This window comes from Cebidichthys violaceus, unplaced genomic scaffold (genome assembly GCF_023349555.1).
Source record: "Cebidichthys violaceus isolate CVI_PGR_0920_01 unplaced genomic scaffold, fCebVio1.0.p SCAF_7, whole genome shotgun sequence".
Classification (NCBI taxonomy): Eukaryota; Metazoa; Chordata; class Actinopteri; order Perciformes; family Stichaeidae; genus Cebidichthys; species Cebidichthys violaceus.
This window is the reverse complement of record NW_027176927.1, coordinates 14831071-14844901: the sequence shown is the minus strand read 5'-3', so window position 1 is coordinate 14844901 and position 13831 is coordinate 14831071. Positions and strand designations below refer to the sequence as shown.

Genomic DNA, 13831 nt, shown 5'->3' with positions numbered 1-13831 from the left:
TTTACAGGGGGTTATACGCCGAACTATGCTGGGTGCAGTAACTTCCTGGAACACATAACCTTAACCATAACTTGTCCTTTCTACAATGTGTTTTTGTTTTGTTTTGTTTAAGCAAACAAGATACAACATCTTAAATAGTGAGCTTTAGATGTGGTAGATTATTTACTATTCAACAGAGCTGGGCAAGCAGCTGTTCTCCAAGCTAATTCGGGCCATATGTTCATATTTACAGTGCAAACATGAGAGTGATATCAATATTCTCATCCAAATCTCGACGAGAGAGCAAATTTCCCAATATGTCGAACTATGTCTTTATATGCAGCAGGATGTACTTTGAATTCATGATTTACAATTTTCTTATGCTGAGAGACCCTTGTATCAAGACATGTCTTCTTGTCAGTTGTCTCTGGAAGTATCTCTTGACCTTGAGGTAAAATGCCCAGGCAGCATTGTGTGACAATGACTCACTGTGTGAGTGTTTCAGTGGGAGATGTGATGAGTGCTCAGGGAAAGTGAACAACCCGCAAGCCACGCCCTCTACATCCACCCAACCCCCTACAGAAATGAGGGTTTATTTTAGACGGCCTCACTTACAGCAGTCAGCCTCTCTGGCTGATAGAGTTTGTTTAGCCTTAGCTGTTATACACCTTAGCTGTTATACACTGGAACATTCAGAGACACACTGATAACAAACACAGAGTCACCTCAAACCTCTGCCAATAGCTGTGATGTGAACATCATTTGTGCTTGAGTCCCACTTGAGGATGAAGATATCATCCTAAAGTACTGCTTTTTCAACATGAATTATTTTTTCCTGTAATTGTAAACAAATGTATTGCGTTTAAAATCATATAAAACAGAAAAAGTACAGCATCATTTTTGGATAGCTGGAACTAGGGACTATTTTGCATTTGTGCTCCATAAATGACTCAAGAAATTAGGCATTTCACTTCCTGAAAAATTGGGAGACTCACAAGAGATGTTCATGGGTTCATCCTGTTGACCTCATGGTTAAGACGCTAACCATATGACCCCAATGTTCCTGGTTAGATTCCAGCAGGAGGCCTTTGTTGTATATAAAAAAAACCTCGGCCTCAACCTCTTTTCTGTCTGTTTCTACACTGTCAATAAAGACAAAAATTACAACAACAAAAGTTCAAGATTGAAGCAGCAGAAGATGTTCAGACTTTTTCCCCGCTAATATGGGTCAAGCTCCAAAAACACTGCATCTTTAATTTCCCTCAGTGCAACTCAATAGTGTATTTCATTTGACCCTCCCTCATTTCAAGATGGTGCCACATTTGTTCTATGAAAGTTGGTCACCGGGCGCATTGAAAAAGCTTTTAGAGCATGCATGGTAGAGACTTTCTTTAGATGAGCTGATTGATTTCCCGTTGGCTGTTGCTCTTTCTCATTATGATTGTAAACGGGGAAGTATTTTTAAGCCTGTGTGTCACGTGATACTGCAATACCAAGTGTAGCCACTATGTCAAAATTGCCTCATAGCCCAGCTCTGCTCCTGAGGGTTTGCCCTTCCCTGGTAAATGACCATGTCTTTTCAGACTATACACCACCCAATGTATTATACAGGGGTATAGTATAGGGGTTATGTTTCTGACTTTAAGAGCCAAAACATTAACGCTTAGACAATATAAACTAAAAGTGATATAGACCACAAATAATGCAATAGTCTCTGTGTCCACAAAGATGTTACAAAACCCTCTGTGTATTCTGTTTATGCTGCCTTCCTGGAATTATCATCGCTGAAGTACATAACAGAGCTGTCTGGATTAGTCTGTGATGAAATATCACCTTAATCTCTTTATTTGCAGCGGGATTTGGATAAAGCATTCTAATCTCTGCCAGGAAATGATTATTGTGAAGAGTTGAGATTAGACAGGTAAGCTAATTTTCTAAATGGGACCATGAGGTGAAAGTATGTGTGTGAAGCTCCACACTGGTCACCAAATTTCATAGGGCTGAATTTTCCCTCAGCGATGAAACTCTCATCTCACACGGCCTCCCACTGACTAACTGACACAACATCGAAGGAGAGACTGAACAAACAGCCATAAAGTGCTACATGCTTTTCAGACCTTGACTCTGTTATGTGGATGATTCATTAGTTTTAGGAAACCTCACCTTGCTGCAACTTTGATCTGCAAGTGTGTGCACAAGCTGCTAACATCTATCTATCATGTCAGCGCTCTCAGAAACCATCTGTGCCCACAGGACAGCTGGGAAATAGTGGAGGGCCTGCGAGGAGGCTTCAGCAGCGTCCTGGAGCCTCAGAAACAGGAGGGCTTCATGCTGAAGAAGAGAAAGTGGCCCATGAAGGGCTGGCATAAGGTAATCAATCAACTGCGGGGTTCTTAAATGACACACATTGACTCACACTTAATCTTCTCTCAGAATGATAGACTTTATGACGTATTTCTAGACGTATTCAGCAACTGAAAATCATTTCCATTTCCCAGTCGTACCCTTACGCTTTCCAGATTCCTTTTTCTAAAAATGTGCTGACGTGACTCATTTGTGTTTTAAACTAATTGAATGAGCTTATTCAGTTGATGATTCCACACACAGAGGAGTCACATGTGACCAGGGTCAGTGTCTGTCTAAAAGCTTTCACTGGGATGATACTACCTGGCTGCATTAGCTGATGGCCTGTTGGTTAATAGAGCTGTACACATTTAGTGTTGACTCACAGATAGAGCTTTTCAGGTTGTTATGCTTTCAAACAGAGCACCAAGAATCACATTTACAAAGAGAGGGGATGAGAAAGATTGCAACAGAGTGAGGGGAAGATGAATAAAGGCACACAAGATGCAAGACAAGAGCCTGGGATGACAAACCTCTCACTGCAGAGACATTAATATCATGCATTAACAAGAGGCATACTCTGTCACGATCACAGAGTCATAACAGTGACTTAAGATTTGTTGTCAGGGGTGTTACATGTCATCCCGGCTGCATCTCATTAACTCATTGTCCTCCCCTCTCCCTACAGAGATACTTCTTCCTGGACAAGGGCATCTTGAAGTATGGCAAGTGCAGTGCTGATGTGAGTACAAAAGCCTTCTGGCTGCATACTATGTGGTTGTCAGTTACAGAAGATTACAAAGGACACTTTGTATCTTGTTGTACTGCTTGCTGTCTTTGCAAAAATATCTTTCTGTGCCCGTAGACACAAAAGGCCCTCATTCCCTTATAATCTCATTGATATGAATCACAGGGAGCATTTTACCTGCCAATTTCACCTAATTATATCATGCAGAAGCTCTGCTTGGCCAGTGCTGCCAGAGCCAATTAAAGGATGATAAAACTTTTTTAAAACTAAACTGCATCTCGTTGCATTTGTTTTAACTCTAGTCCAAAACATTCATAATTTGTGTGTGTTGACTTTGCCTTGCAGATTGAGAAAAGGAAACTGCATGGCTGTATTGACGTTGGTCTCTCTGTCATGGCCATTAAGAAGAAAGCCAAGTGCATCGATTTTGATGCTGAGGAAAACATCTATCATCTGAAGGTAAACCGCTAGGCTAATGAATGTAAAGCATTCCCTACAGATTTACTGGAAGTGATGTTAAACATCGGATTATTCCTTTTTGACTCCTGGAACAGGTGCTAACATTGAAAAGGCTTTAAAATGACCTTATGTGACTGAGGGAGAATTATAGTACCTGTGTGTGTTTTTCCACCTTCACGCCTCCTTCACTTTGCTTGCCCTTGTGTTGATTTCTGATTATGGTATCTGCTCTCCAGATTAAGTCACAGGAGCTGTTTGATGAATGGGTTTCCAAGCTGCGTCACCATCGGCTCTATCGGCAAAATGAGATTGCTATGTACCCTACCGAGAAGTCCTTCTACTATCCCCACTACCCCTCCCCCAACTCCCCTAGCATGGCGGAGAGTGCCTCTATCAGAAAGGTATACCTGTACACTACACAGCACACTGAAAATGTAAACGAGTCTATTTAAAATGGAATCTGCTAATAAATGTCATTATTGCATCTACAATATTTACTGAAGTCGAAGTCCTCCTATTGAAGAATTGTATGAATTAAGCAAATTGTTATTGGACTGTCCTTTGGGTCTGTTTGCTCTTGCAGTGCATGTCTATACGAAGGCAGTCTACAGTACATTCTGCAGCAGACTTCCCTTTAAGCTGCAACAGCCAGGCCAAGGTAGCTGCCTGGCTCCAGTCATCTAACGACATGGACAAGTGCTCCAAAGGTGAGACAGTAGAGCTGTCCCTTGTGATTTGTGGAGTTTCTCAACACTCACTAGTATTCTGATGTACTTCTTAATATGTGACTCCCCTCTCTTCTGTTGGTTTCTTAGCAAGATGTCGATAAACTGTAAACATCTGATTTGGCTGAGAGCTAAGAACCATTGATATTTGGGTTAGATCTGGGATTTCCATCCACTTATTCAGTGTGCATGAAGGTTTGTGCTCTATTCAGAGCATCCTAGTTACAGTTCAGTTGCCATTGAGAGTAAGAGAGGCAGGTGATCGAAGCTTGGTGAGTCAAGTTTTTGTTATTTGACAAATGCTTAATTTAATACCAATAAATCTGTCTGTCTTATTTGCAGGTAAGATAGGACTGGCATTATGTTGTTGTTAGGACGCTGTTGATTAAACTGTTTGTCTCGGTTTTAGTTCATTTGTATTCTAAAGATCTGTCAACATTTTCTTCAGTTATTAAGTAAAAAGTTATGATTTTTTAATGTAGAAATCTTGGAAAATGTACACAACAATCCACACACAGGGGTTAGGATTGCCACTTATTCAGTTGTTTACCACTCCTCATTAAAATGTATTAATCAGATACATACATTTATCTGTTTAAGCCACTTCCTCTTCTGAACTCTTAAGTGAACTTTGTAAAGTGAGTGACTTGTGTTGTTGCTTGGCCACCTGTCCTTTGTCCCTACGAACAACAAAGTCTTGTTGTCACTGACTTCCCGGATGGTAGGTTAGGGCATTTGTACCATCTGTACAGGGAGCGGTTGGTGGGTCTGTTGGTGGGTCTGTCCTCATTGGCCACACCACTACATGCAAGTGTTTCTGCACTGCTCCTTTTTTTCTGATTCATTTTCTCTTTTGTCTACTCTCTCCCCACTTCTTGACCATCTTATCTTGGTGTGGATCCTTTTCCTACACTCAACAGATTTGTCAGTCTGTGAGGCCTACCTGCTGGAGCTCAGCCACCTGCTTCAGAGTATGGAGGTCCTGCACCGAACCTATTCTGCTCCATCTATCCAAGCACTGCAGGTCAGCACATTATTCCCGATTCATTTCACTTTAACATGCAGAGCAGGGTTGCTCATCATAATTGCAATTTAAGATTAAGTCTGAGAAACTGGCTAGTAAATTAACCTCATCACATCCAAAATACTAGATGACTATGAATCTTGTGCAAAGTAACTTGTCTTGTTTCATCTTTTATCATTCCTCTCCACCAATATTTTTGATGCCCCCAAGTCATTTGCTACTAAATATAGAATAAAATGAATCCTTACTGCCAGCAATGAAACCATTTCATATGAAAAGCCTCTTAAAAGAAAAAACTCCTCTTTGTCTATAAATATCTTATCTTTTTGTTCTCTAGGCATCTACATTTGACAGCCCCAAGAAGGAAAAGAGACTACCTAGGAAATGGCGCACTAAAAACTACAACAAAGATGTCAAAACAACTCTTCAGGTAGACATCATGACAATAAAGTGTGATCATATTTCATCTTTTTTTGTATGAGTCTCTCCAAGTTCTACTGCTCCTGTTCTACTGTAGGTACCGAGCTGCATCTCCTCTAGCTCTATGCGTCTCCATGCCTCTAACCCCAACCTCTCCACCGCTGCACTCGGCAATGACAAGGCCGACACTGAATCCCTGGATTCCACTTTTGATGTGGCCAAGCTGCAGGAGGACTTCTGCCGCACTGCCACCAACTGTGAGTCAAATATTATGAGCTTTTAATTTTCCGTCATTTTAATTTACCACGGATGTCTGACAAATTCGGTATTTAAAAAATATTTTTACACACTGAGAACATAAATCTCTCTGCCTCCTTATTTGCATAATATATATGACTGGCATGTTTTTTTTTTTGTTTATAGCAGTTGAATGTGACAATGGCGCAATGTTGCAGCTGTTAATTACTGATAAGTAGTTTGTCTCAGTTCATTGGGATTCTGATGATGTGCCCTGTCAACATGTCCCCTACTTGTTGCTTAGTGAGAAGTTTACATTTCTAAACCACGAAGTTTGGCAAATAGAGGTCTTAATTAGATTTCTGCCAATCCTCATTGAAATATATATTCAGATATACATGCTTTATGTTGATTTATGTTTTACATAATGGCATCACAATTCCCACTTTTTCTGTAAAATGTTTTTTAACTTTTGTCCCAGGGAACAGCTGTCGACTCATCTGGCATTTCAGTTACCTATGTACATTCAGAAGTATGAAGCTAAAGATTTGTGATGGGCTCAATCTAATACAGCGATGTGGCTTTCCAAGCACCTATTGTGAAGTGCGTGGTAAAATGAATGTCTTCCAGCAGAGATTGCAGCTTGCTGAGCGATCGGAGATAATCAAAATTTCCCATTTTATTAGAAGCCTGGTGGGATAGACTTGTTACTTGATGTATTGTGATTGGATCTGTATTGCTCTGAAATTAATGCAAATTGGTGTCCAGTTAAAGCTCCCCTATTTTTCTCTTGTTGCTGCAGTGCATGCGACCATGAAGACAGCCCTGAGTTCCCTAACATCTGAGAGAGAGAGATTAAAACAATGTGTCGACCACGAAACAATTCCCCCTACCTCACCGCAGGTTGTCAGTTTGAAGAACACACTGGCAACGGTATGTGAAATAACACACACAGACATAGAAATGGTATCAGTCAGTAGAAATAAGTTATTCCACTTTCTTTTAGACTGTTACACTCCTCAGAAGCTGTGTCCTCCCACACCAATTGTCAGGCATGACACATTGTCGAGCCTCTTAGAGGGATTACTAGCTGCTGGTGTGATGTCTGCCCACCTAAACATGACCATGTTCAACAGTCATATTTCCTGTGGCTGCTGCCTCCCACCCAGAGGCCTTTTCTATTTTCTGTTTTACGGTTACACAGTCATCGTCATGCTGACTTCTTTAGCCACATTAGAACTCCTGTGCTCCCTATGCATTTCTTTGACTTTAAATACCGTGCTGGGTGTTAGCTTCTACCTACTCCACCTCACAGTCAGTAGTAGGTGAGTATCATAGTTTAGTGATAACACATACATGACTCTATAGTAAAGGTAAATGGCATGTTTTAAAGCCTGCTTTTGTAAAAAAAAATAATAATAATAATTTAATCTCAGCATTCAGTGTCCAAGGCATTATTTGTTGGGGGTGTGCTATAAACAATGTTTACACTGGTTGTTTTCCCAGGCTTTAGCCCAGAACTCTGAGCTGAGAGAGCGACTGTGCAAGATTCATGCCGAGTCCCACATCGTAGAGCCCACACTTATAAATCTCACTGCCCCTGTGCAGGTGGGTGCGGGAATGCAGTGACTCTACTCCTTTTCCCCCCACCATCACGATGATTATTATTATCTCTGTCTTTATTTTCATCCCACGCAGTCTTGACTTTGCCACAGAATGAATGAGCTGTCCCTTCCTTCTCATCCTGATTCAACAAATGTTGCCCTCCTCCGCACCCCCTCACTCGACTCACTTTCTTTTATAATGACAGTGACTATAAAAAAGTGAACATCATTTTCTGCACCACAAACTTTAAGGGAACACACAGTGCAAAACTAATATGCCTCCTGAGATTATCTCCAGGCTAATTAATCAGCTTCAGCAATAACAAAGGATGCAGGGGCGTGCTCATTTCCATGTGTGGTTTTGTGGAAAGGGCGTCTTTTTCGTAATTGGTTACATGTTTTAGCTTTATTTCAGAAGAATTATCAAATGCTATGAGTTAATTTTGAATGTGCATCTTGTTTTATGTCAACACCTTGTCAGACAGTAGAGTGGGTGTGCACACTTGTTGCACACTTGCACTTCTGGCTGGCTCTCTAAAATTAATACAGTAATATATTGTGATACAGTCTCTAGAAATAGGTTTAATTGATACAATATATTCTCAATATATTGTGAAATTGATCCCTTCTTCATACAATTTTTTATTCTGAAGTGTTCCGATTTGTAGAATGAATTATTTGGCCAATTTATGGCTGTTTAACACTTAAAACGATGGCACATGTTGCTGTGTACAAAGAAAGAGACTCTATGCACATTGTTGCATAATGTTTCAATTCAATTTTTGTTTTCTCTATATTTTATTTTAATATAAGCTTCTATGAAACTAAATAGCATTTCATAATACAGTCAATAAATATAGTGAACCCTTGGACTGAATTGGACTGTGAAATAATGTATTATATGTGACTGTCTTTCAATATATTTATATGTGACTGTCTTTCAATATATTGCATGATTTGTGTGTTCTGATACTCTCACTATCCACACATTGTGATGGTATTGTATTCTAAATTACCCTGTGATCGCTGCTCCTTCTGGCTATGATGACGTTGCCCTTTTCTTGTTCTTATAGCTGTGAACACTGTGTCTCCTAGAAACAGGACTCTGTCGATGAATCCCATCCCCTTGTACACCAAGCATCCAATGAGAGCAGAGCTTCAATCACAGAGTCTTTGTCCGAGTTCTTCGATGCACAGGAAGTTTTACTATCTGCTAGTTCTTCTGAAAATGAGGCAAGTGTGAGAGCTAAACTGTTACCGTTAGCAGTTAAGAAATCAGCCAGTGGCATAAACTGACATTTATGGCTGCATAATAGAATTAATATTAGTTAATACATTTAATGTCATGTAATGTAATTTGTCTCGTTTGCTGCAACTATTGTTGGATGAGAAAAATGGAGAGAAAAAAATGAATCCAGATGATGGGTCGGAAAATTAAATTACCACCAGAGGTTCTTCATTTATCATCAAACTTAACTTCATCCATTCTGTCTGCAAAATGTTTTAAACCTTTAAGCACATTGGGATAATTCAGTGCTGCTCTATTGCAAAGAGAGCTTTAAAGTAAAGTTTTTATGACGTGTCAGAAAACCAGTAAGCCCTCACTTCAGTCTCCTTGTCCTCCAGTGTTCAAGCAGCATGCCAGATCAGATCACAGCTGGAGCGAAAGTATTGTAAAAATGGAAGTGAATTACTTTAATCTAAAAATAAAGCAAGTTGAGGTTCAAATTAGTCACCAGGTCCCAAGGGACCATTCAAACGTTTCTCTAACGCAGTAGATTTTCTGCTGACGTGACAGGATGTTAAAAGAGACCTGCCCAGTCCCTTTCTGCAGATGGTATTAAAAATGTATCTATCAGCTAAAGTTTTTATGTTTTTTTAGATATCAGACGATGACTCATACATTAGTGACATCAGTGACAACATTTCCATGGACAACTTCAGCAATGAGACAGAAAGTGAGAGACCAAACTTAGGTAAAGTATGGAACATATACTGTGTACTAGATTTAATACAAATGTTAATACAATACTGGCCTCAGTACAATTTTATGGGTTCAGATGTCATTCTGTACAATTACTTAATTTCCATATTTGCTGGTTGCATTAACCACACCAAGAGCTGCCAGTGTCTTGACCTCTTACACCATCTGTTCCCAGACTCTGTCCTTTATCAGCGTAGATCCTGCCTGCCCTCGCCTAGCCCCAACAACAGCACCATCAGCCTGTGGAACATCCTCAGGAATAACATCGGCAAAGACCTGTCCAAAGTGGCGATGCCTGTACAACTTAATGAGCCGCTCAACACCCTGCAGAGACTGTGTGAGGAGCTGGAGTACAGCGAGCTGCTAGACAGGGCTGCTAACACACAGGACCCTTTTGAACGTATGGTGAGGTGGCAAATTCACTGTTTGCTGTTTGAGTCTGTTTAATTTGGATCAGATGTTCACTTTTAGCACATAAATGGCCCCCTATGACAGAAGCAGTTGTCCTTGGTGAAGCTTAAGTTTTAATTTTTTTTTAAAAGAAACCTGTTTTTAAAGAATTCAAGTGTTCTTTATTTTTGCTGCTAGAATTGATGAAAAACGTATCAAATCCTGGGCCAGAAGGAGACAGTTTTTTCATTCTGTTGTGCATGTGATGTTGAAGGAGAAACTGGTATTTCAGAGGTTTCCATAAAGGAATCAAGAAAATATATTGGCTTGGTTTTCCTACTTTATTTAAGGAATAGTTTGACATTTTGGAAAGTACGCTTATTCACTTTTTGTAGCAAGTTAGATGAGGAGATTGATGCTGTATCTGTCGGGTAAGTATGAAGCTGGAGTCAGGAGACTATTAGCTTTGCTTAGCATAAAGACCGAAAACAGGCCTTTCTCCAAAGTGAAAAAAATTGACCAATTAACATTCTATATCTATTTCTTTAATCCATTCACAAACAGATTTTATAAACATGGGATAGAACCAGGCTAGCTGTTTCCCGGTTCTTAGTCTATATGGTAAACTAAGCTAATAGCCAAGAAAGCAAATTAGCGTATTTCCCAAGTCTGTAAAGCTATTCTTTAACTGCAATGTCAGAGGCCCATAAAAAAAAATCTTACAATAGCCATACGTATTACAAGAATAACATGATAATCACAGGGGTGGCAAACTTAAAGGTAAAATTCATTTTTTATGTGGATGTCCAATCAGTGTCGATGTAAATGTAGTCAATTGAAGCAATAAATTCCATAGTGCGTGCTATATTGACCAATAAACCTGAGTTCTACTGCTTGCAGAGCCGTGCCAGTAGTGTCTACAAGTACCAGGATGCATTGTGCAGACGCCACTGACACCCAGACAAAATAGAGTGTGCATTAATGCTACCACACTATTCAGTACACCAGAAAAATATTTTGTATGCCCCAATATGTAGTTTGTCAAATGCAGTATGCCAAACTGCATCCGGTCGCATTTTGCAGTATGCAAGCCAGCATGCTTTTTGGGCTATTTTTACCAACAATCCTCTTTGCAGCGAAAGATACGTCACTGACGAGACTGAGAGCACAGACAGATGACCTTATGAATTGAAACTGAATTAAAAAGAAAACGTATGTGACTTGGAACACAGAGATAGTATAGCCAAGAGTTATAAGCTGCGCCTATTCGCACGTAATAAAATAAAAACACAGAGGCTCAACGGCAGCACGTAACGGCTTCACTCCTTCCGTTTTACCAGTCACAGTAAAAGCCAAACTTACATTCACTCAGCATTTCTCCAAGAGGCAACAAGTAGCTTACAATAGCATTTGGCAACAAAAATAATCATTCAATGGTCATCAGCCCTCTCGGCCCTACTGGTCTTGGTTGTCTGCACACCTCTGTCCAAGTGAGGAGTAAAACTTGAATCCATAGCATCACCATTCACCAAAAACTGCCCAAACTGACATTAATTGCAACATTATGATTCAGTTTCTGTTGACATCGGAGAGCAATTTGAGCAAAGGCTTGGTGTTTGCTCATGGCAGCTCACTGGCTTGGCCATCTACATAAAACGTGGCAATTTTTCATTGAAGTGACTGTCAAGCACAATTGTAAGCACCAGGACACCCATTTTTTTTTTTGCTGGCTGTTTTTCCTCTTGACCAGGGACATCATGTGCAAGAGACCCTAATCTCTGTCTGCAGATTTCCAGCAGGAAGATTCTGCCTCTTTCAGTGTTTCACTTTTGCTCACATTTGCATTGACTTATTTTGGAGTGATGGAGTTCGTTGGTTGAATATTGTTTTATGTGGAAGGTGTAGAGAAGATACAGCCTGTGAAGTCGCCAAGTTATTAAGGACAAAAATGCCATATAAAGTATATAAATGTGAAATGAATAGCATATGAAGTTGGTGTCAGCTCTAAACTTTGGCCTCCCATTATGATGTGGAAGTAATTATCAGTGCTCTTTTGGCTCAGTGCAACTAATGGAGGACTATCCAGACATTTACTCTGCTCATTACAGTAAAAATGAATGGACTAATAATATATGGGACTTTAAAATGATGATCTATCTCAGCTAGTTCAATGATCTGTTGATCTTTTTTTATCCTTAAGATTTTCAAAAGGTAAATTTTGCTTTTTGCGCCACCTCAGTTGAGGGGACTCATTATTCCTTAATAGAAAAGATAAATAAAGCACTACTAACTGTTTTGGTTTCTCTTTGTCCAGGTATACATAGCTACTTTTGTTGTATCAGGCTATGCATCCAGCTACTACAGAACTGGGGGAAAGCCTTTCAACCCCCTCCTGGGGGAGACATACGAATGTGACAGGCCAGATAAAGGCTTGCGATTTGTTGCAGAGCAGGTATTCATGAATCCCAATTTATGTGCTACCGACAATCACAGTATAATGATAATAATAATGCACTGAAAGCATGCTTTTTGTTCCCCTTTACATTGTCAGGTCAGCCATCACCCACCGATCTCAGCTTGCCACGCAGAGTCTAAAAACTTCATCTTCTGGCAAGGTAGTGGAATATAGAAATGAATCTAAACCACTGTCAGTGTCTATAAAGAGTGCAGAAATTGCTTGTCATCCAAGATGAACGTTATTGTGAACAATTGTTTTGTTTTCTTATTGGTTTGTAGATGTGAGGTGTAAGAACAAGTTCTGGGGGAAGTCAATGGAAATTGTTCCTGTTGGTACCACTCATGTAACTCTGCCAGGGTGAGTCTTTTCTGCATTTATCATTTGCTCGAGGACTGGACAGACACACAGACTTGTACACAGCGACCATGTCAATTAAGAAGCAATGTCTACATCTGTCAAGTTGAAAGGAATGTGGTTTTAATCCCCCTTTTTCTAGCTTTGGGGACCACTACGAGTGGAACAAAGTGACGTCCTGCATCCACAACATTCTCAGTGGACAGCGCTGGATTGAGCACTATGGGGAGATCTCCATCAGAAACTCCAGCAGTGATATTTGTCAGTGCAAGATCACGTTTGTTAAGGTAAGGCAAGCATTAAAAAGGTTACATTTAGTAGCTGTATGCTTCATACAAAGAAGAAATTCTTATTTTTTTTAGCACTTTAGCTACCCTAGCTATTAGTCGATAATGTATTCCAGGTCCATCCTACTGTTGCGCTTTCTTTCTTTCCTCTCGCTCTAATTTGCCATATACTTGTGTTTGTAGACATCCCTCTGTGAACCCCAGGGGTTTTGATCTTAATAACCTACAAGCAGTAAAAAAAGGCATTTTTCTATATACATGAATCACCTACAGGCGGAATACATGCTGTAGTCCTTTAATTAGTCCATAAACCTTCTACACAGATGGTGCTCTTCACCTGCATGCCACCAAGAACCCCTCGATGTTTTCACTGTTTGATGTATGGAAGCCTTTACTGAGAGGAAAAGGTTAATTGCTTTAGCCTGTGCCCATTTGAAAGACCTCCTGAAGCTGTGCAGGGTAGCAGGTCCAGACATGTCAGAACTCATTATATATCTTCATCTCCCAATAAACACACCACCCAGCACACACTGGGGCTTGTGATTGATTCACACAACAGTGACACTTGCTGACTGCAAGAGGACATGATGGTGATCCCTGCATTGTCTAGTCATGCGCACTAAGAGCATAATACTATGTTCTTCTCCACCTGCCAATTATTTTCCCAGGCCAAATACTGGAATTCAAGTGTGAATGAGGTCGAGGGAGCCATCACAGATAATAAAGGAAAGGTTGTCCACAGACTCTTTGGAAAGTGGCAGGAAGCAGTTTTCTGTGGAGACCCACCCTCAGCCACATGCATCTGGAGAGCAAGTATGA

General features: G+C 40.3%; 1 protein-coding gene across 3 annotated transcripts in view; it reads left to right on the top strand.

Annotated features, from left to right (window-relative positions):
• The window catches only part of osbpl3b (oxysterol binding protein-like 3b), a 29819-nt gene that overhangs the window by 13986 nt on the left and 2002 nt on the right, over nt 1-13831 (top strand). Inside the window, exons 3-20 of one of the 3 annotated variants that reach the window (XM_068735977.1) lie at nt 2233-2349; nt 3011-3064; nt 3416-3529; nt 3766-3930; nt 4113-4236; nt 5175-5278; nt 5616-5708; nt 5796-5955; nt 6738-6868; nt 7442-7543; nt 8635-8772; nt 9422-9515; nt 9699-9928; nt 12228-12365; nt 12465-12528; nt 12650-12728; nt 12868-13012; nt 13681-13825. In XM_068735977.1, coding sequence (XP_068592078.1) covers nt 2233-2349; nt 3011-3064; nt 3416-3529; nt 3766-3930; nt 4113-4236; nt 5175-5278; nt 5616-5708; nt 5796-5955; nt 6738-6868; nt 7442-7543; nt 8635-8772; nt 9422-9515; nt 9699-9928; nt 12228-12365; nt 12465-12528; nt 12650-12728; nt 12868-13012; nt 13681-13825 — 2197 coding nt within the window. The remainder of the gene's footprint in view (nt 1-2232; nt 2350-3010; nt 3065-3415; nt 3530-3765; nt 3931-4112; nt 4237-5174; nt 5279-5615; nt 5709-5795; nt 5956-6737; nt 6869-7441; nt 7544-8634; nt 8773-9421; nt 9516-9698; nt 9929-12227; nt 12366-12464; nt 12529-12649; nt 12729-12867; nt 13013-13680; nt 13826-13831) is intronic. The other 2 variants (XM_068735979.1, XM_068735978.1) reach the window with 2 other exon arrangements.